This window comes from Dryobates pubescens, chromosome Z (assembly GCF_014839835.1).
Source record: "Dryobates pubescens isolate bDryPub1 chromosome Z, bDryPub1.pri, whole genome shotgun sequence".
Taxonomy (NCBI): domain Eukaryota; kingdom Metazoa; phylum Chordata; class Aves; order Piciformes; family Picidae; genus Dryobates; species Dryobates pubescens.
The window spans coordinates 26,571,294-26,594,862 of record NC_071657.1 but is presented as its reverse complement, the minus strand read 5'-3'; the positions used below and the strand labels follow the sequence as shown (position 1 = coordinate 26,594,862).

Sequence of the window (23,569 nt, the reverse complement as noted above, 5' to 3'; positions counted from 1 at the left end):
CCCCAGATGGCCAGTGCTGTAACTACAAGTCCCACCAGATCGGAAGAGAGCCCGCTGTGACTTCAATGGGACCGGACCACCGAGGATAAGCATTTAGCTCAGACGGTGAAAGGACTAGCGTAAGTTCGGCGGTCCAAACTTCTACTACAACTTTAAGCAGCAGAGAACGAGCCACACAACCCTTCGTGTCAGCTGGGAAAGCAGGAACAGCACCTAATTGCACCCTCCGTGACCCCGCCCCGTTGCAGGAGAGAAGGGATCCGCCCACTCCTTCGAGCCAAGCCAAGGACTGCCTCGTAACCTTAAACGGGAAAGCAGGTGCCAAGAAGAATCGGCATTGCTCCCTCCGTTCGAGCTGAGCTAAGGGAAACTGCTGCTGCGCGCAGCCGCACCGTGCTTCATCCGGAGCCACACTGGGCCGACCCCGCCAGGACCGACAACGTCGCCGCCAACTGGGGCCCCACCTGCCGCAGCACAGGGTCAGAGATGTCCAAGCCTGCTCACCAGGAGCCATCGCCCCGCCCCGCAGTGCAGGCCGACTCTGCGAGGGATGACCCCGAAGGGTCGGCCCCGCCCCACAGGGATCCAGCTTCGGCCCTGCACGCCGCGAGCCTCCAGCAGCGACTAGCCCCTGGCAGCTGCGGCCATGCCGTGGGACCGCCCGCCCCTGCTCCACACCGCCCCCTCCGCTCCTGAGCGGCAGCTGCAGGAGGGGCCACGACCCCAAGGGACCGCGCGAGCCCTCTAAGGGAATCTGCCAACCGGCTAGCCTACATCTCGCCCCCTCCCCGCCGCCGCGGGAGAGAGAAGGCTGCCCCCACCGTCACCATCCAGAGGGAGGCTCCCCACCGCGGGTCCGCGGCTTTCAGCCGCAGCCTCAGCCTCGGGAGCCCTGCCCCCAGGAGTGAACTAACTCTGGCGGCAGCCGCTCGCAGTAGCCTAGCAACTAACTTCGCTACAAAGACACAATATATCCTTCACCTGTGCGGCACCCACTAATACTCAGTTCAAAGCCTCCCATGTCCAGCTTGCGTTACATTCCTAGCTTAAGCCTCTGACATACATTGTAACTCTTCCCCGCACGTAGTTAAGCTGCAATGTCTTGTCGAGTCGCCATCTGGTGGACAAGCGGCGGAATTGTAACTTCATGTCTTAAAATTTTTAATTCTGTAAATACTCTAATTGGGTTCAAATTGTACATACTAAACCGGTACTTACAATCGTGCACTAGTATCTGTATATAAAATAGTGATTAATTAGTTATTAATAATTTTAATAATATTTAAATTTCATAATTCAAATTTCATAAATCCTAATTAATAACCTCTTCATCACAGTTGCAGTCAGTTCATAGCTATTTTTCTCTGCTGCTTCTTCCTCCTCACAACTGGCACGTGCTCCATTCATGAACTGCTCCAGCATGGGTCCTTCCCATTGGCCACAGCCCTTCAGGACATAACCACAGCATCAGGGATTCCTCTTCATGGGCCACTCCTACCAGGAGCCAGCTCCTGTGTGGGCTTTTCACAGTCTATACTTTCCCTCAGAACATGTCCACTTGCTGCAGTGCAGGGTCCTTCATGGACTTCAGTGTGTATAACTGCTCTGGCATGGTCTTTACTGTGATGCAGGAGTGCAGTGTGCTTCCCCATGGTCTGCTCCGTAGGGCAACAGGGTAGTCTTTTGCTCCTCCCCCTTTCTAATCTTGGTGTTTGTAGGGCAGCATCTTTCATTCTGCACTCTCCAAACCTCCCCCCACCCCCCACCCCCTTTTTTTTTTTTTTTTCCAAATCTCTTCAGGGCACTACTGTGGAGTTCTTTATTATGCACAATTTCATAAAATTATGTTTACATGTTTCAGTGTTGGTGGGTCTAGTGATATCAACAGAGAGGAACTGGCTGATAGACTAGAAAATACTAATGGTCAGTATGCATAGTGCACAAAAATTACAATTCTCCAAACATGAAACTGAAGCCAAAGTTATTGTATGCCATCTGTAACTAAAGGCTTACACTAGTAGTTCTGATCAGCAAAAGTTTTCATACATTTTAGAGAAGCTGAGCTGTACAGTGGTGGACTGTTAGTTACTTAAGAGTATTAGATGAATCCTCTCTATGTTCTGTGTGGTACAAATAAGGTGTTCCAGTGTGATTAGAACAGATGCAAATAGGTTATATAAGTAATTAATGAAAATGACACTTTAATTAGCTCCAGTTCTCTTCCCTTCTTAGATCTTGAGGCTTGTAATTTAAGATAAGGTCATGATTGCTTGGCATGTCTTGAAAACCAGGCCTTTAGTCCTTTGTTGATCCAGGCTTAAGGTTGTCTGCTGTGATTATTTTTATGTAGACAGAAGTCATAGAAGATTGTCTACTAGAGTTTGAGAATGAGAGACTCAGTATGAAATCAATTTGGCATCAAGACTGATTAAAGTTGTGTAAAGACTGATTAGGGAAAAGCAGTAAGATACAATATAGTCTAACAAGTCAACTGCATAGAGATGTTGGAAATGCAGCTACCCTTGGAGACAAGTATTACCAGGTATTATTTCTTTGCTTTACTAGTGGAAAAATACCAGGTTCTATCTGTTATGAAAATGTGACAGTCTCTGTTCTTTGTCTTCAAGGTATGCAAAATCCAGTCAAATCAAGACCATGTCCAGCAGCAAAATATTTTTTAAAGGCAGTAGATTTCGTTATAGGTGGGTGTTTACTCCTTATTTTTCATAGTAAATCACTTCAGAAAGTAAGAGAAAGTATCAGTAATTACTCATGGCAAACTGAGGGTTTTACATTGCTGAAGACCTGTCCACACCTAATTCAGGACAATATTTGAAAGACTTTCTGTTGTCAGAATAGAATAGAATAGACCAGGTTGGAAGAGACCTTCGAGATCATCGTGTCCAACCTATCATCCAACACTATCTAATGAACTAAACCATGGCACCAAGCACCCCATCAGGTCTCTTCTTAAACACCTCCAGTGATGGTGACTCCACCACCTCCCTGGGCAGCCCATTCCAATGGGCAATCACTCTCTCTATGAAGAATTTCTTCCTGACATCCAGCCTATACCTCCCCTGGCACAGCTTGAGACTGTGTCCTTTTGTTCTTTAGCATCACTTATTAAATAAATGGAGTCTACATGCAGACTTCTGTCAAAGCTAGATTTCACCAGAAGAGGGCTTCCTTTTGGATGCAGTTTCTCTGAAAAAAAAATGATGCATGGTCAGTGGTGAAACTGTATGCCCCTGCTGTAACTAGTTAATTCTGGACTCTGGGTGAATCAGTGGAGCAGTTCAGTTGCTCTCCTAGCATTCTACTACAAATGATTTATTTTTCTGCAGCGGCTTTGCAGACAAGTGATCAGTAAAAATTTTAATCTGGGCCATTATATATCCTCTAAATCTCAGTGCTTTTTTTGCCTTTCCCGTTTCTCATTTTGAATGTAACTTAATTGTTCACATATGTATAGTGCTTGGCAAGAAATGAACTCATCTTTGAATTTCCTTCAATATTTATTTCATGTTCTAATGCAGTGGGAAAGTAGCCAAAGAGGTTGTGGAGGCAAGCTCTAAAATCCAGAGGGAACCTCCTGAAGTTCACAGGTAAGTCCAGATATTCAATATTAAAAGTCAAGGATTAAGGAGGGTTATTAGTCTCTGCAGAGAATTATCTTTCCTTTAGTGTGAGACATAATATGTGTCATTCTGAGCTTTCACAATGAGGTATGCAAGCCTTGGGCAGTATATATTGCTCTTAAAAAATTCTGGCAATAACATTATCTCCTGCACAATGGAATTTTGTGCTGCTTTGAAGCTGGGTTTAATCAGTTAGTCAGAGAAGCAGCTTACATTTTTGTGTATTATGACACAGATTGTTATTTCATGACCCTGGCAGGAAATACGTTGTCAATTAATCCATAATTCTTGCGCAGTTTAAAAAGATTCTGTGTTGTGTATGAATTCCAGTATGTTCAAAAATATACTTGATGTTTTTCCCATAACACAGTCAGATTAAAAAGCAAATAGTTAATTCAGTGTAGAGAAGAAGGATCAGATAATTTTTTTCAGGGAAAATTTTGTCTTATTAGAATTAAGCAGCTTGAATTTACAAGGAAGCAAATACTTTCTGATACTTACCCCTCTCAGTTACAGTACAAATTAAAAACATAATTAAAGTCAATCAGAAGAAAGAGTTAGGAAAAAGCTTCTAAAAAACTAATTTAAAAGGTTACTTAACTGTCTGAACATTCTACAGCCATATCCCTATTTTCATATTAATTTTTTTTCAGGTGTGGAGGGGTGTGTGTTTGGTTTATTTTCAATTGACTATGTCTTTTCCAACTACATTTGAGAGAAAAGTGGATTATCTTTACTAAAGGTAGAAACAAACTTTCAGCAAATACTGTTTAGCCCTAATATATAATAGATGGTAAGGCCATGCTTGTTTGTGGGCTACATTTAGAAATGGGGTAAGTGATGGCCTAGAATGTGCTAACTGAGAACACAGAAGGCAGAATGTAGGTAAGTCATTGAAGAAAGGTAGACTATGTGGGCACACAAATGAAAAAGGTTACTCGTGTGAGGAAATAACTCATTGTCTGCTTTCCACAGGGATTGTTTTTCCCACAGGGTAAGAGAAGATTTTCATGTAAAATGATTATTTTAATTTTTTTTGCTTTCAGTAATTAAAATATTTTAAACATACCATTTAAAACTCTCAGTATACATAAAGAAAAGCAAATCATAGGGCAAAAACGTTTATAAAGTAATGTCTTCACAGGATCAAAGGATGTTAGGGCTTGGAAGGAATCTCTGAAGATCATCGAGTCCAACTCCCCTGCCAGAGCAGGACCATAGAGTCTAGTACAGGTCACACCCGAATGCGTCCAGATGGCTCTTGAAAGTCTCCAGAGAAAGAGACTCCACAGCCTCTCTGGGGAGCCTGTTCCAGTGCTTTGTGACCCCTACAGTGAAGAAGTTCCTCCTCATGTTGAGGTGGAACCCCCTGTGCTGTAGTTTATATCCATTGTTCCTTGTCCTATCACAGGGTGCAACTGAGAAGAGCCTGTCTCTCCCTCCTGACACCCGGCCCTCAGATATTTATAAACATGTATTAAATCCCTTCTCAGTCTTCTCTTCTCCAGACCCAGGGATCTCAGCTTCTCCTCACAGGGCATGTGCTTCAGTCCCTTAATTATCCTGGTGGCTCTCTGTTGGACTCTCTTGAGTAGATCCCTGTCCCTCTTGAACTGGGGAGTCCAAAACTGAATTCAGTATTCCAGGTGGGGCCTCAGCATGGCAGAGTAGAGGGGGAGGAGAACCTCCCTTGATCTGCTGGACACACTCCTCTTAATGCACCCCAGGATCCCATTGGCCTTCTTGGCCACAAGGACACGTTGTTGTGCAATGGACAACTTTTTATCCACCAGGACTACCAGGTCCTTCTCCACAGGGCTGCTCTCTAGCAGATCACCTCCTAACCTGTACTGGCACAGTTTGTTGTTCCTTCCCAGATGCAGGACTCTGTATTTACCCTCGTTGAACCTCATTAGGTTCCTCTGCCTAGCTCTCCAGTTGTCCAGGTCTCACTGAATGGCTGCACAGCCTTCAGGCATATCAGCCAAGCCTCCCAGTTCGGTACCGTCTTATGGATTTAATACCCATAAATAGTAGTGTATGCATTCAATGATTAACCCTCCAAGTTCAGTTTCTTAGACTAAGAAAAAGTTTAATGATTTCAAGTGTTTTTGTTGTGTATGTTTTGAAATGGGAGATAGTTGATAGTGTGTTGTTCTAAAAGCACAAGAAGGCAAAAAGCACAGAAAATATTCAGGTTAAAAGCAGGCTTTAGAAACAAGTTATGAAAGAGGATTTGGGGATGAGAAGTGCTGTTTCTTCTGTTGTAAAACTTTTGGAGGAAATAATATGAATGACGGCAAATATGTATATTAAAAAAATACATAAGTTTTCCTGTGCCCCCTCTCTCAAAGCCAATTGACTGCTACTATGGTTATATTGAGGAAGAAAAGCTTAGTTTGAGGTTAGTGTTGAGTATCTTTGTACTTGGATGGTACATTTGAAGCACTACAGACTGAAAATCTGTCAAAGTGTGTAGTTGTGTGTCGTTAATCGGTGGAAATTCTTCTGACAAATACATGCGGAATGATTTTGGTTTTTGCTTCTGAGGCATGTCTGAAGGAGGGATCTTTATATATAAGTATGAAGTAGGAGCATAATTTGCTCCCAGGCAAAAGTCCTCTTTTGGAGGTGGTTTGATAGCTTTTTCCAGTACGCACAAAAATTCAGGGGATGCAGAGCAAGCCTGTGGTGATACTGCTGGGTTCACGTAGTTGCATTTAAAATACTCTGAGAGAAACTTCTTTGAATAGTGAAAATTACTAATTTCCTTCCAACCTTCCCCATACTTGAAGCCAAATGCTGACGTGTGCTATGCAGTGTGGAGAGGAGCAACAGACTGAAATTCTGCTTAAGGTGAAAGGGAGTCAGGCTATGTAGAGGGAAGTAAACCAGCACAAAACATTCTCCTACACTTGGAATATTGAAAGGTTTGTATCTGTTGAGGGTGCAACATAAGATAGCTGAAAGCAGTGTTCAGTGTGCAGAATTTATGATAGCTCAGGGCCTAGTGTAATGTATTCAGAATAATTCTGAGGTGATGTATATTGAACTACAGTTGTTTCTTCAGAACAAACTGATCCTGTTTTCCCTATTCTTTTAGAACCAGCATTACCCAGAGTCGCAGCTCTCCCTCTTTGAATAAGCAACTCATAATCAACATGGAACCTCTGCAGCCCCTCCTTCCTTCTCCCTGTGAGGAAGAAGAGGTTCCTTTAGATGAAGGTGAGTTGCTTACCTGATTCCTGCCAAACAGCAGTAATATTTGTTATAAAATATATGGAAAAAGGAGTGAAAACTGTCAGTTTACTGCTGGGTTTGTTCTTTTTCTTGCTTGCTTATACTTTTGTATTTCTTTCTTTCTGTTCTAATGTTAGACAAAACTCTCTGTCAGTTTAGTTCTGTTGACAAAAAGGAACATTATTTGAAGTTCAGCTGGGAAAGATTCTCTGACAATTTAATCCCATTGGTGAAAAAGGATGCTATTGGAAGATGAATTTGAATGTGTTTTGTAGAACAAGGTTTTCCAGGTATTTGTTTCCTTGATATTTTAAAAGTCACATTAAACACCTACTTTTTTGAGATCTTGTCATTACAAAAAAATGGTATGCACATCTTAATCAGCTTAGAATAAAAATGACTGCCTTCTTCCTAATAAAAAAGAAAGCAAATAAAACAAAACCTAAGAGTGGTTCTTACTTAAGATGTAGAGAGCTAATTGTTTCAAAGGTGGGAAATAGGACCTCTGCTGTGGCTTTGTTTTGGTCAACTAACAGGAAGTCAAGAACAGCAGAGCAAGTACATTTTCATGGCAGTACATCATAATGTCATTTTAGAGGAGTCACTTGAACATGATTTGTTCATTCTTTCAACAATGTTTCAACAATGAATGTAGTAAGAACAGGCTGAAATACATTGTGTACTTAACATATTATAGTTAACAACAAATGGATGCATGACATGTAGTTAATTTTAGCAATTACTTGTTTCTCCCTGATGGGAAATACCTCTGTATGAGAATTCACTTTCTGACAGCCAACTATCAACACTGTGTTTTTGCTAGGCAGTTGCCATCACTGTACAGTAGCAACCATTTGCTGCCTGTAAGTCATTTGCAAATCTAAGCAATGAAATTAATTTTTTAAAAACTGCTGATTTGTCATTGCCCTGTGCTTCCAGTGAGTGCTAGTTTCAAAGGTATGCATGATGTAAGCTTGTGTTGTGCTTTTAGATGTAGCTGCTGCTGAGCTCCCTGTAGACATGTACAACTGCTTCCCACACCCCCCCCCCGGTAGAAGGGGAAGAAGAAATTGGGAGCAAAATGCAAAACCCTGTGGGTTGATGTAAGGAGAGTTTAATAGATCAATAGAAAGAATGAAGAAGTAATGATGATACAAATGAAGTAATATATGAACGGAGTGATATAAAACTCAAACGGCTAAGCCAGTGCTTTTATTTGCATGCGAAAAGCCACCACACCAGAAGCCTACCCTGCCTGCCTGCACTAGTCCACCCATTCTAGAGCAGGCATGACTTTGTGTGGTATTAAATATCCCCTAGCTGGCTCAGCTGGATATCCAGGGCGTGGCTCCTCCCAGCTTCTTGTAAAGAAAATTAGCTCTGTCCTAGCTGAACTCAGGACGTTATCCAACTTATACTATACCATGTGTATAAGTACCCCAGAAGGGGTACTTAAAATTAATATTATACAATTTAGGCATGCCTTTGCCTAAAGCACAACTAACCCACACCATCTTCCCATATGTATTCTTCGCATGCACTATGGGGACTTTATCCACTTCTGCAATATGTGGGAGTTTAGACTGAGCAGGGCCAGCTTGACTGGCAAATGTTTTGGTGTTAAGTACCTAGGTGGCTTCTGCTAAATGCTTGTCCCAGTGTTTTAAAGTCAAATCCCCCATTTCTCTCTGTGTAGTTTTTAGCAGTCAATTGTAGCATTCAATTTTCCTGTATGTGGTAGTGGGGGGTGATACACCCACTCAACTCTTTGGGCCAGGTGTCTATGAGGCTATTCCAGAAAGGAGTTTTGTTGTCTGATTTGATTCTTTCAGGGTTACCATGTCACCATAAGATTTGTTCCTGCTTCTCAAGGCCCAGGATGGCATTCTGGGCAGTGGCATGGGGCATGGGTAGGTTCCTAGCCATCCAGTGATAGCTTCCACTGTTGCAATGGCATGACACTTGCTGTGGGGGGTCTGTGGGAGTGTGATGCAGTCACTGTGCCAGGCCACTTTTTATTTCTATTTCAGCCATCACACTCTGTTCTACAGAGACTTTAACTGGTTGGGTTTCTTGAGCTTGGCTTGCTTGATTGCAGCACATTACATATTCATGGATAACCTGTGCAATAGTGTCCACCCCTCGATCTCAGGCCCATCTGTATGTTGCATCTCTTTCTTGATGACCTGACATGTTTTGGGCACACCTGACATGTCTTGGGTACACCTAGGTTCGTCCTTAGGTTGCCAGTCCTAATGCACTTGACTCACTTCAGATTTAGCAGCCTGATCCACTTGCTGACTGTTTCAGTATTCCTCAGTGGCCTGACTCTTGGGTACATGCTTGGGTACACAGCAGTGTGACAGTTTCAGGCTGTGCCTTTTAAAAAGATGGCTGCAAATTTTCCAGCAAATCCATAGTTGGGTGTAAAATGGAAAACAAGAGATTATTCTAAACAAATTTCATCAGTTGGATGAGTGGGATGTAGGTTCATGGTCTTACATTCTTTCTCATTCTGTCTTTCTGCTGGCATGCTGGCTGCTTCACTGAAGGGCTCTTATCAGCTAAACTTGAGATAAGCATTGCTAACTTCTTAATGACACTTTGAGCTAACTAAAAATCTCTCTAATATTTCTCCTTTTCTCTTTTCTTCTAATTAACCAGAGGAAAAAGGGGAGGGAGTGGTTAGGGGGGAGCAAGGCAGAATCCTCCTGTCCAAGGAGGATTTCTGTGCTGTTTACTTTTTGCAAAAACCTGTATAATATTGTAAATACAGTGTATTTTGTACATATTCATTGCATTCCATTATTGCTTGTAAATACAGCTTTCATTTGCTTCCCTGACTGAGTTCAGCTGAGTTTTTGTTGATGTGGGTGGGTTAAACCATCACAAGCAGCTCACTGGTTAGGACTCCAAACAGCAGCCTTCTACCTTTGGTATTTTCCCACCAAGTGTGACTGGAAACATCAGTGAACAGGACACATCTCTTCTCATTACCTGGCAGTTTGTTATATGTGGGACCTGTAGTGGTTTGAGCCTTAACTGGGAGTTAAGAGCTCAGATGAGGGCAAGGCTGAGAATCTCTCCCCTGCTCCCCCCTCCTCCCTCCCAACAGAGAGGTAAAAAAAGGGAAAGGGAGGGAGCAAATCCACCAAGAAATAATTTGGAGTCGACTTGGAAGTAGAGAGGTGAAGACTTTTCTTTAAACTATATATATATATATATACACACACACACATATATATATATAGCAATAACAGGTAAGGTTCACAAGGACAAGGAACAAGGATGGATGAGCAGGGTTAAAAAAAAAGAATACAAAACCAGTGTGTCTCTCTCTGAAGAGGTGCAGAAGCAGCAGGGAGAAGGCTCAGACCTGACCATGTGACAGAGGAGCAGGAAGGCAGCTGCAGTAGCCCTCGTCCAGGAGAGGCAGGAGCCAAAAGGAGACCTAATGGCTGCAATGCCCTCCCTTTTATACCCTAGCTGGGCAGGGAGTGGGGAGTGGAACAGACTCAGTTTCCCAGGGGGAAAGTGCCCTGCAGGGAGGGCAAAGCACTCAGAAGCCCTTCCCCCATTTGTTTTCAGCATGGGCATTAGCCCACCACAGGACCTCCTCAGCATGTGTTTCCTTCTCCTCCTACTCTGGTGACATCTGATATCTTTGTCCTCTGGCTGGTTTGTGACTGCTTCCAAGAATTTTGAGCAGCTAGGGCTTCTTGTTCAAGCCTGTTGTGTTATCGGTGCAACGCACTTATTTCACATGGTGTCAGCTGCATGATCTGTAGAAGAAACTTCCCATTTGAACATCCAGCCCAGCACCAGCAGTTAGGGTTCTAGGAGGAGCTGTGCTTCTGTACCCACTACTTCCAAGGCAGCTCAAACTCCTTCACATGCTGCCAGTATCTCTTTCTTGGTTGGAGCATAATTGGTCCTTTATATCCCCAGCTCCAGAATCCTAGGGGTTGGCTTCAGATCTTCCTGATTGCTCTCTGCCAGAGACTCTAGGTAGGACCATTCTTCCCAGGTGCAGTGCAGAGCAGATTTTCAACATCTTTTCCTGCCCAGCGTGTCCCAAGTGCACAGTCTGCTGTTTAATTTGTTCAAAGGCTCAGGGCCCCATTGAAAATCCTTCTTCTGGGTCACTTGGCAGAAAGGGCTCACAATCAGGCTGTAGTCTGGGATATGCATCCTCCAGAAACCCACATCACACAAGCAAGCCTGGGTTTCCTTTGTATTGATGGGTGGACACAAAGCTGCAATCTTGTTAATCACATCCTTTGGGACTTAGTGACACCTGCCTACCTTTTTGTCCTTTGAAACTGGATCTCCTGTGGAAGTTACTTTACTTGACTTTGAGGGCAAAACTGGCCTCCAGAAGCATTTGCACTATTTTCCTCCCTTTTAAAAAAAAAATTTTTCTGTATCACCCCATATGATGATGTCATCAATATATTGCAGGTATTGCATAGGTCCACCCTATTCCAGTGCAGTCCGAATCTGTCCATGGAAAATGATGGGGCTGTGTTTTGATCCCTGGGGTGGTCAGTTCCAGGTGTATTGGATGCCCCTCCCTAGTGAAAGCAAATTGTGGCCTGCATTCTGGTACTGTAGGAATAGGCAAGTACTCATTAGTGATGTCAGTTGTGGCATGCCACTTGGCTGCCTTTGACTCCAGTTGGTATTTAAGCTCCAGCACAGCAGCACTTGCTGATGTAATTTCATTCATGCCACAGTAGTCGCCTGTTAGTCTCCGTTCTCCTTTGGACCTCCACACTGGCCATATGATGCTGTTGAAGCACGAGTAGGTTTGGCTGATCACCCCTTGGCTCACCAACAGTCTGATGTTTATAGGTGGAATTCCCATTGATTCATCCTTGTGGTAGCAAGTAGCATCTGCTGTTCTTTAATGCTTATCAACCCCATTACAGAAGGGTCCTCTGAGAGACTGGGCAAAATGGACAGCTATTTGTTTCCCTCTGTCTCCAAAGCACCTGTACCAAATACCCACCTTACCCTTTTGTGTCGTTGAAATACCCTCTCCTGAGGTAGTCAATGCCAAGGCCTCTGGGCCAGTGACAACGAGGTGTTCATGCCCCTCACTCCCAGTTAAGCTCACTTCAGCTTCCAAATAGACTCAGATGTTGGGATCCACCTGTCACCCTGGAAATACAGATGAGTTTGAGCTCTCTTAGCTTGTTGGCTTTGGAGTACACTGTACACCAGTATTTACTGCAGCATTGTACTGCTGTGGGTCTGACATGCCTGACCATTGGATCCATACAGACCAGTAAACATTTCCTCCACTTGATCAGAGGTAGAGCTGCTTTAATCCTGATAAAAATCACTCATTTCTTGTGAAAATTACTTGGAGGTTCTTTCAAGAGGATCTGAAGATCCTCCTTTTGTGTGGTTTCCTTACTGGATACAGGACTGGCACTCTTCCTGGAGGAATCATAATTTTTCACCAGTCCTCCACCATTTTCCACCAGTCCTGGCTCGCTGGGGAGGTCCCGGACAACAGGAAACTGGCCAATGTGGTGGCCATCCAGAAGAAGGTTCAGATGGAAATGACAGGCCTGTCAGCCTGACCTCAGTGCCAGGGAAAATGATGGAGCAGATTATCCTGGGGGCAATAACTGCGCACCTGGAGGATGGCCAAGGGAGCACATCTAGCCAACATAAATAGAATAGAATAGAATAGAATAGACCAGGTTGGAAGAGACTGTCAAGATCATCGTGTCCAACCTATCAACCAATCCAACCCACCTAAACAGCTAACCCACGGCACCAAGCACCCCATCAAGTCTCCTCCTGAAAACCACCAATGATGGTGACTCCACCACCTCCCTTGGAAGCCCATTCCAATGGGCAATCACTCTCTCTGTATAGAACTTCTTCCTAACATCCAACCTAAAACTCTCCTGGCACAGCCTGAGACTGTGTCCTCTTGTTCTGGTACTGGCTGCCTGGGAGAAGAGACCAACATCCGTCTGTCTACAGCCTCCCTTCAGGTAGTTGTAGACAGCAATAAGGTCACCCCCGAATCTCCTTTTCTCCAGGCTAAGCAATCCCAGCTCCCTCAGTCTCTCCTCATAGGGCTTGTGTTCCAAACCCCTCACCAACTTTGTTGCCCTTCTCTGGACTTGTACCAGCAAGTCAACATCCTTCCTAAACTGAGGGGCCCAGAACTGGACACAGTACTCGAGGTGCGGCCTAACCAGTGCAGTGTACAGGGGCAGAATGACCTCCTTGCTCTTGCTGGCCACACTGTTCCTGATGCAGGCCAGGATGCCATTGGCCCTCTTGGCTGCCTGTGCACACTGCAGACTCATGTTCAGCCTACCATTGACCAGTGCCCCCAGGTCCCTCTCCACCTGGCCGCTCTCCAGCCACTCCGACCCCAGCCTGTAGCTCTGCATGGGGATGTTGTGGCCAATGTGCAGAACCCGGCACTTTGGCCACAACAACATGGATTTAGGAAGGGCAGATCCTGCCTCCCCAACCTGATCTGCTTCTATGATCAGGTGACCCACCTGGTGGATGTGGGGAAGGCTGTGTACGTAGTCTACCTGGACTTCAGCAAGGCCTTTGACACTGTCCCCACAGCAAACTGCTGGCCAAGCTGTCAGCCCATGGCTTGGACAGCAGCACTCTGCAATGGGTTAAGAACTGGCTGGAGGGCCAAGCCCAGAGAGTGGTGGTGAATGGTGCCACATCCAGCTGGCAGCCAGTCACTAGTGGTGTTCCCCAGGGATCAGTGCTGGGCCCCATCCTCTTTAATATCTTCATTGATGATCTGGATGAGGACATTGAGTCCATAAATTTGCAGATGACACCAAGTTGGGAGCAGATATTGATCTATTAGAGGGTACAAGGGTTCTGCAGAGGGACCTCGACAAGCTGGACAGATGGGCAGAATCCAACGGCATGAGATTTAACACATCCAAGTGCCAGGTTCTGCACTTTGGCCACAACAACCCCATGCAGAGCTACAAGCTGGGTTCAGAGTGGCTGGCAAGCAGCTGGGTAGAAAGGGACCTGGGGGTGCTGATTAACAGCTGGCTGATCATGAGCCAGCAGTGTGCCCAGGTGGCCAAGAAGGCCAATGGCATCTTGGCATGCATCAAGAATAATGCGACCAGCAGGAGCAGGGAAGTCATTGTGCCCTTTTAGTCAGCACTGGTTAGGCCACACCTTGAGTCCTGTGTCCAGTTCTGGGCCCCTCAGTTTAGGAAAGATGTTGAGTTGCTGGAACATGTCCAGAGAAGGGCAACGAGGCTGGTGAGAGGCCTCGAGCACAAGCCCTATGAGGAGAGGCTGAGGGAGCTGGGATTGTTTAGCCTAGAGAAGAGGAGACTCAGGGGTGACCTTATTGCTCTCTACAACTACCTGAAGGGGGGTTGTAGTCAGGCAGAGGTTGGTCTCTTCTCCCAGGCAACCAGTACCAGAACAAGAGGACACAGTCTCAAGCTGCACCAGGGGAAGTTTAGGCTCAAGGTGAGGAGAAAGTTCTTCACAGAGAGAGTTATTTCCCATTGGAATGTGCTGCCCCAGGGAGGTGGTGGAGTCACCGTCCCTGGAGGTGGTCAAGAGAGGATTGGACGTGGCACTTGGTGCCATTGTTTAGTCATGAGGTCTGTGGTGACAGGTTGGACTTGATGATCTTTGAGGTGTCTTCCAACCGTGGTGATTCTGTGAATCCCCTATTATAATTATTTTGCCTCACAATTAATGTTCTCCTATGGCTGAGACTCAAGTGTAGTTCTCCAGATCCTCCTTCTGTCCCTTCTTATAGATGGGCATCACATTTGACAATCTCAAGTCAGCTGGGACCTTCCTGGTTAGCCCGAACTGCTGGTAAATGATGGAAAGTGGCTTAGGTGAGCCACTTAGGTGAGCGGCTTAGGCACTTTCAGTACCCTTGGGGGTATGCTGTCTGGCCCCATAGAGTTGTGTAAGGGCAAGCAATGAAGCAGGTCACTAACCATCTCTGCTGGGCTTATGGTTGTTTCTCTCTGCTCCCCATCCCTGTCTTCCAGCTGAGGGGGTTAGATATCCAGTGAGAAACTGGTCTTACTACTAAAGATTGAAGCAAAGAAGGTATCAAGTACCTCAGCCTTTTCCTCCTCTTATTGTTCCTCTCTTGGTTGCCATAACAATTATGAGAATAAAGATGAGAAAAGCAGACAGAGTTTTACTTTTGAAGTGGTGACAAAAATCAACATAGAAAGTGAAAGGACACTTGATATATCCTCAGACCTGCAAGGAAGTGCTTGCAGAAAAGGAAAGAAAGAGAGGAGTGTTTGCTCTGCAGGAGGTAGAAATGGAAAAGAGCACTGCTGTACATTCACACTATATCTGTCAGGCAAGAAAAAGGTGCCACCATAAAGATGCTTTCCATAAGCTCCATTAAAGCGGGTGTCTTTCATGAGAGAAATCCCTTAGTATAAAATATGCATTTGCAGGACTCTCTTCCCTGCCTTCTTTTTTCACATATATTTGCATTCACATTGTTGATTTTATGCTGCAGAGGGAACAAGGATGTCAGATAATGAAGTGTTGGATGGCACAACATGTTGAAAACATTAAAGGTGTTCTGGGAAATGAGAGGCTACTTCCTTACCAGAACACTCCTTCCAGTTTATCTCCTCTCTGTGGTTTCACAGAACCTAGTAGGAGCTCCCTTCCTGTTAGGACAGTCTGATGCTGTGCATGTGATTGTGATCTAGCTTCCAGCAAGTTACCAGCAGCCAGCATATGCATGTCATGACTTTTTTTTGGAGGCTGAGTATCTCTGCTGGATGTGCCCAGCCCTTTGAAACAGCACTTTGTACTGGTAGATACTGCACTATGTTTTGATGCCTTGGATATTTTTATGCTTATGCGTATGGTTCAGCTGTTGTGCTAGCAACTGCTAAGTGAGACGGATGCTGCGGGAGTTGGTATTGTACGTTATGAGGCATTTGGAAATGTTCAAAAATAGCCTCTCATTCTATTCCCTGCTGAGATATTTTTGTTAGCCACATTAGAAGCTTGTAATTTGATTCAGTGAGAGTGACTTGTGTAGTCTCTTGAACCTCATTGGGAACTCAATAAAAGGTCAAAGCTGGTATGGGCAGAACCTTTACAAGACTTTGAGAAGAGGAATTAATAGTCAAAATGGTGAAATGTCTTGTAAAAATCCAGACCAAGAGAAGCATTCATTTGCGGATGGTTAACCACTGCAGCAAGGAAGTGTGTGTTCGATTACTGCGTCATGGCTCCAAGATCACGGCCAGAAGGGCTGGTAAATTTACATTATTTAACTCAGACCTTTATCTTCTGCCCCATAGCTTGTTAAGCTAACAGTGGTCTCTTGGAAAAGAAATCTACTGTGAAATAAAATGTATTTTGTACAGCATAGAATAAGGCCAAATTACTGACAGGAGCAGAGCTGCAAACAGGGAATGAGTGGTGAGATGAAGCTTAAATAACATTCTTGTAATATCTGATGTGAATTGTGGATTCATTTGTTAATTGCTGATGAATGACTGGAGTTTTGCCGTTGTAGTTTTTCTTGGGCTGAGGGTGAAAAATACTTTGAAACTGATAATTTCTGATGAAACAAAATAGTTCTTAAATTAGCAGGTAAGTTGGTAGCATATTTTGAGTGTTGGTTGAATACAGTTGCGCATATAACTTTATTTTTCTAGATACTGAATAATTTAATCTACTGAATAATAGTACTGGGTGGAGGGGAAATGAGTCTGATTCAAATCTCTTTTTCATTGCACATAACAGGATTGCAACCTATTGAACAAAAAGTATTCAGTATTGCTTTGGATAGCAACACAAAGGGTTTTGGATAGCAAAACAAAGTTGTTTTTGTTTTTTTTTTTCTTGTTTTTATACCATTTCCCTTTGTCAGAGGTGGATTTGCTCCTGTATCAATCTATATGTGTCTGTTATCTTAATGTAGTATGACATTTCAAAATGTGTTTCTTTGTGCTTTCTGTGGTACTGTTTACTTTTGATATTTTTGCATATACAGGTTGACATTTCAGTTTTTATGCACCTGTGTTAAACTGAGCCTTTGCATTGAATCTTCGTTTCAGAAATTAGTATGTACAGAAGAATTAAATGAGAATGTTCTGGCAAATACCAGAATATTCTCACACTTTGGCATGTGAAAATCAGGAAGCAGTAATGTGCAGATATAGAACCATTTTCTTGCAGTGATTTGTGTGTGAGTAGCAACAGCTCCTGGCTGCCTTTGCTTCATGAGTTCACCACTCTGGGAAACTATAGTGTCTCTAAGTATACACCTAACTTCTTTGATTCAAAACCAGATAAATAATTAGATTTATGTGCATTTTGTATTCTTACACCTCAGAGGTTAAATGCTGGCTCTAAATAGATACAAGCTATCTTCTTGATTTGGTATGACACCTAATAACCTAGTTTAATAACCCGTTCATGCATTAGGACTACTTTGGTTCATAAACCCCTTGATTTTGCAGCACTAGTTATAGGATGTTATTCCTTTTGGTATTCATATACATAAAACCTGCATATCAGCATATGAGAGAAGCCTAAGGACTGGAGTTAGCTTGTGCCAAAATCATGGCAGGAGGCATAACTCATGGGAGCAATTGTGACCTTCTCAGAACAATGCTGACTTCTGAGAACTCACCCAACCTGAGTGGGGATGCTGAAATGTCCCAGTTGTCCTTGAGGGCTAAACTTTCACTTCAGTGCCTATCTCTTTTCAACCTTGTCTCTTTGGCCTCGTGCTAGACACTGAGTTGCTGCAGTTACTTAACCAGCTTCTCCCCTTTCTCTGATCTGCTGATAGATGTATTTTGCCTTCTCATTTCTGCTCCCATGACATACAGTTCTCTCTCTCTACTCCTCTCAGTCTTTTCACTGTTGAGTCCTGCTTCTCAAAGCAGAGCAGCAATGCTAAGGTGGCTGCCTTCTAGGCTAGAGGGAGATAAGAAGCAGACATGCCAGAATGCCTGCTGTGCTGCATGATCTGTTTTTCTTCTGTCTTTCTGCTTTGTTTGCCCTTTGTGGGGTGTGAAAAGCAGGGTGATGGTCTCCATTGGCTACACTACTTGTGGCATTAGTTGAACACTGACACAGTGCAGCTGAGAGATGAGTTCCAGCACTGCAAAGTCAGGGTGCTTGCAACTTAAGTGAGTAGGCAACTATGACAGAGCTTTGCTCCCTTCCAGAAGTTGTAAGAATAAAACAAACAAGAAAAGCCAGCAGGAAAGTCAGATCACTGCCTAAAAAGGAGTTACTATAAACTGGCATTGACTTGCTTTCCTTGCAAAGCTAGAACAGGTGTCTTCCATGGGCAAAGTTGTGCATAAGGTAGGGATCTGTGGCTTCATAATTCTGAGGACTGGACATCTGGCACTGATGCAGGTCCTCCTTTAGTGAAGATCCTGTCTAGGGGATATTTGAATTTAGTACAATTCTAGATTCTGTTTCCTTTTCCTGCCATCTTCTTTTTGACATCTATATACTTTGCCCATGTAAGAAAGTCACCCTCTCCCTTCCCTCTAAATGGCCATTCTATTCATAGCACACTGAAAACAAGCAAAGGTCTACACATTATTTTCAGAGGAAGTAGTAAAAGGGAGAGAAAAGAACTATCTTAATTGCAGCCTGGCTAGTCTTACCTGTTTACATGTCTATATGAAATATTCCCAGCAGTGTTCATTCTGGACTGTTTCCAGTTCTCTGTTTAAGAGAGGCAAATATTCATACTTATTATTTTCTCCATTATGCAAAGCCTTTACTGATGTGTAATTGTGTTTGCATGTTTGATAAGTGAAGCTGTGTGCAGTATATTCAGCCACCAGACAATGTGTGAACTGATTTTTTTCATAAGGAGAGGATACATTTTTATGGAGTGCCGTATTTCTAGCAACTGCAGTCTCTTAAGAATGGTGGAGCTGCTCTTCATCCTGCTAATCCTCAGCTGCTGGTTTTGGCCCCTTCAGAAACCCTAGTAGCTGACAACATATATGTCACACTTCTTGTATGTTCATGTTTGCAATGGATAATCACTGTAAATTCATGTTTTAGTCAGCTGTTCATGTTCCTATCTGCTGTGGCAAGTTAGAAGTGTGGAACAATTGTGGTATTTGGTGGAAGAGAACCACTGAGATTTGGCTAGAATCAATGGGATCAGTCAGACTCTGTAACACTTGTCGAGTTGCCAGGACAGTGCAGCAAATTTTTGCTATACATGTATAAGGAATAAAATTGAGTTTATTTACTTGATATTCCACTAATGTGTATGAAAAAAATCTGATCTGTGAAATGTAAATTGCAGGTAAAACTGGAAAATGAAGAATGGGAGGAGACAGTTGTTCTCAAGTGTAATTTAATACTGAAGTCATAGTCCTTTAAACCTAGACACAGTATTAATTTTGACCGTTCCTAAAAAATAGGAATACATTACTAAAGAAAGAGTACACTTTTTCAAAATCTGGCTGCCAAAATGATGCAAACTTACAGCCTTAAAAGGGTAGCTGCAAGTTTTTGTGTATTAATAGGAGCAAAGGATTTGCAGCAATGTTATAGAGTAATTAAAGAATATTGGCTTCAGGCTTGATTTAGGCTTTATGTTATCTTTTTCCATTGGAAGACTTTGAGGATTTGTGGGGTTTTTTTTAACCCAGTTTTACTGCTTCAGATGATTAACACTTGAAGGCTATCCAAAAAATAAGTAATATGAAAAGTTGCTTCTTTCTTAAATTTATATCACTAGAAAATTTACTTTATTGTAGCATTATTTCTGAATTTCAGTACTTTGATACTCTTATGCATGCATAAGCGTTGTAAGTGATACCTACCATAATGGTGTTACACTTGTGTGTTTTGATATCATCAGAATCTGAGCAACCCAACATAGTCATCTGGATATTGCAATGTGACTGAAACCTGGCAGTGGAGTTGCATTAACCATGGTTAACAGCTGATTGCTTCTTCAGTCTTTGAGTTGAGAAATGTTGTGGTGTCATAGGGAATGTGAAGGAACAGCTTTACATTTGAATGAGCTTTCAACAGTGGCAGATAAGTGCCAGATTTTCAATTTTCATTCTAAAGTTTCAAATTTTTATATTAAAATATTGTTTATTTACACTTGTATTTGTCTTGTGTAAAATGCCATTCTTTGATTTATTATGTTTAAACAACAAGTAAGCCAGTTGAAAATTCTTGTTAAGGAATTTACTTGAATGAAACAGTAGACTGCTTCAGAACTGTGGCACATTCCAAATTTAATACAACCCCTTCAGAAAACACTGATCTGAAAATGCTCCTGTGCTGTCTTCTGTTTCTAGCTTAATCACAAAGTCAGAACTTTCCTTTTTTTTTTTGTAAGAAAAAAACCCACATCTTTAATAAAAGTTATTATGATTTTTCTCGTTTATGTTCACTATTTGTGTTATGTGCACTGGAATTTACTCTGGGGAAGGAGAGAAGGCTCAAGAATCGATCAGTTGGGGTGACCTTTCTTTGCAGTAGCTGCAGCTGTCCTCTCTGTGATGAGAAATATGATGAAGATACATTACTGACCTTGCATCTAAGCAGGTACAGAGAAGCCTATGGCCGGGATTCACAAATTTGGGAGATTAAAATTAAGTGCTTTAATCCATGCTGCAGTGTCTAAGTAACTGACTCAATTTACCTCTTATTCCTATTACATGAAAGTGAAAAGCACATTGGAAAAATCAAGTTATAACACTTGTGTATCTAAAGATCTGTGGAAATACTTAATATTAGGATCCTGAAATTAAAAGTTTTGCCTTTTATATTTTAAGATGTCATGAGTGTACTGTCAAATGACTCAATATATGATTAGATGATCCAGTGTTACCTCCTGTTACAGTAAGTTAACAAGAAAGAACATCCCAAACAAGTTCTCACCTCTTAGAGTTCATATATATTGTACCTCGTTTCAACCAGTGTGTATCCTCCTCTTGCTGCCTGTCGCAACTGTATTTGTTAGTATAAAGACTTTTGTAAACAATAAGCTCCACCAGAAAAAAACACTTTCTGTGCTGAAATGTGATTAATTTACAAAATGGTTGTGAAAGGAGAGGACAGAGTAGTTGAGGCAAGGATTTATTAGCTAGGTAATCAAACTAAGCTAATGAGGAGATACCTGCATATTATTTATAGAGGAAAACATTCCAATTCAACCATTCAGATATGCTGACTAGGTGCTTGTGGAAAGAGCACTCCTGCTTTTTCTCCATCCCTGGTAATAAGCTGCACTCATGACAGATTTGACAAGCCAGTTTGGAAAGGAAAAAAACATCAAAAACTAACCCAGATGTCGCTGTAGGGTTCAGGGGTCAAACAAAGCAACAAGAATAAAATGTAAGCAGAGTATAGAGAGAGACCCAGACCAAAGACTCCCCTCGAGCAACTTGTATTTATATCTCTGCTCTCAGTGTGGCTGCATGTGATTGACTGATGATGTTGCTGCATGGGATTGGTTAACAAGCTTTTCTTACGACTCTTACTGGCTAGTGCTGCGTGAGCCTACCAGGGGTAAGGCTATGCTTGACCTCCTCTTCACCAACAGGGAAGGGCTGGTGGGTGATGTGGTGGTCGGAGGCTGTTTAGGGGCCAGCGACCACGAGATAATTGAATTTTCAGTATTTGGTCAAGCTAAGAGGGGCAGCAAGAAGACCTCCACTCTGGACTTCAGGAGGGCGGACTTCAGGCTACTCAAGGAACTAACTCAGAAAGTTCCTTGGGAAACAGCACTTAAAAACAAAGGGGTCCAGGAGGGTTGGACATACTTCAAGGAAGAACTCTTGAAGGCACAGGAATAGGCTGTGCCAATGCGCCGGAAGAGGAGCCGCCAGGGCAGATGGCCAGCCTGGATGGGTGATGAGCTTCTAAAAGAACTAAGGGATAAAAAGAGGGTGTATCATCTTTGGAAGAAAGGTGAGGCAACCCATGAAAAGTTTAAGGATGTTGCTAGGTCTTGTAGGAAGAAAATTAGGGAGGCAAAAGCACAACTGGAGCTTAAACTGGCCTCTGCTGTGAAGGACAACAAAAAGTCCTTCTATAAATACATTAATAGCAAGAGGAAGGGCAAGGACAACCTCCACGGACATGGAGGGGAACGTTGTAACAAAGGATGAGGAGAAGGCAGAGTTACTTAACAACTTCTTTGCCTCAATTTTTTCTAGCAGGACAGAATGTCTTCCAGACAGCTGGCCTGCAGAGCTGGCAGAAGGAGTTAGGGAGCAGCATAGTCTTCGTCTCTTCCAGACTGGGGTAGTTGGTGATCTGCTTAGCCACTTGGATCCCCCCAAGTCCATGGGACCAGATGGGATCCATCCTAGGGTGCTGAGAGAGCTGTCAGATGTGCTGGCCAAGCTGCTCTCCATCATTTTTCAGCAGTCCTGGCTCACTGGAGACATCCCAGAGGACCAGAAGCTGGACAACATTGTGCCCATCCACAAGAAGGGCCGCTTGGATGAGCCAGGGAATTATAGGCCTGTCAGCCTGACCTCAGTGCCAGGCAAGATTATGGAACAGGTCATCTTGAGTGCAGTCACACAGCACTTCCAGGATGGCCAAGGGACCAGGCCCAGCCAGCATGGATTTAGGAAGGGCAGGTCCTGCTTCACCAACATGACGTCCTTCTATGATCAGGTGACCTGACTGGTGGATGTGGAGAGGCCTGTGGATGTGGTCTACCTGGACCTCAGCAAGGCCTTTGACACTGTCCCCCACAGCAAACTCCTGGCCAAGCTGTCAGCCCATGGCTTGGACAGGAGCACACTGCGCTTGGTTAGGAACTGGCTGGAGGGCCGAGCCCAGAGAGTGGTGGTGAATGGTGCCACATCCAGCTGGCAGCCAGTCACTAGGGGTGTTCTCCAGGGATCAGTGCTGGGCCCCACGCTCTTTAATATTCTTTATTGATGATCTGAACAAGGGGATTGAGTCCATCACCAGTAAATTTGCAGATGACACCAAGCTGGGGGCAGGAGTTGATCTGTTAGAGGGTAGAAGAGCTCTGCAGAGGGACCTCGACAGGCTGGGCAGATGGGCAGAGTCCAGCGGCATGAGATTTAACACATCCAAGTGCCGGGTTCTGCACATTGGCCACAACAACCCCATGCAGTGCTACAGGCTGGGGTCACAGTGGCTTGAGAGCAGCCAGGTGGAGGGGGACCCTTGGGGTGCTGGTTGATGGTAGTCTGAACATGAGCCTGCAGTGTGCCCAGGCAGCCAGGAGGGCCAATGGCATCCTGGCCTGCATCAAGAACAGTGTGGCCAGCAGGAGCAAGGAGGTCATTCTGCCCCTGTACACTGCACTGGTTAGGCCGCACCTCCAGTCCTGTGTCCAGTTCTGGGCCCCTCAGTTTTGGAAGGATGTTGACTTGCTGGAGCGTGTCCAGAGAAGGGCAACAAAGTTGGTGAGGGGCTTGGAACACAAGCCCTGTGAGGAGAGACTGAGGGAGCTGGGGTTGCTGGGGTTGCTTAACCTGGAGAAGAGGATACTCAGGGGTGACCTTATTGCTCTCTACAACTACCTGAAGGGGGGGTTGTAGTCAGGCAGAGGTTGGTCTCTTCTCCCAGGCAACCAGTACCAGAACAAGAGGACACAGTCTCAGGCTGCACCAGGGGAGGTTTAGACTGGATGTTAGGAGGAAGTTTTA

The 23,569-nt window shown here is 43.9% G+C and overlaps 1 protein-coding gene across 1 annotated transcript in view; it reads left to right on the top strand.

Moving 5' to 3' along the window:
- FRMD3 (FERM domain containing 3) overlaps positions 1-23,569 on the top strand; it is a 186,402-nt gene that overhangs the window by 156,502 nt on the left and 6,331 nt on the right. The window contains exons 11-13 of the mRNA XM_054178042.1: positions 2,628-2,702; positions 3,540-3,608; positions 6,745-6,866. Coding sequence (XP_054034017.1) covers positions 2,628-2,702; positions 3,540-3,608; positions 6,745-6,866 — 266 coding nt within the window. The remainder of the gene's footprint in view (positions 1-2,627; positions 2,703-3,539; positions 3,609-6,744; positions 6,867-23,569) is intronic.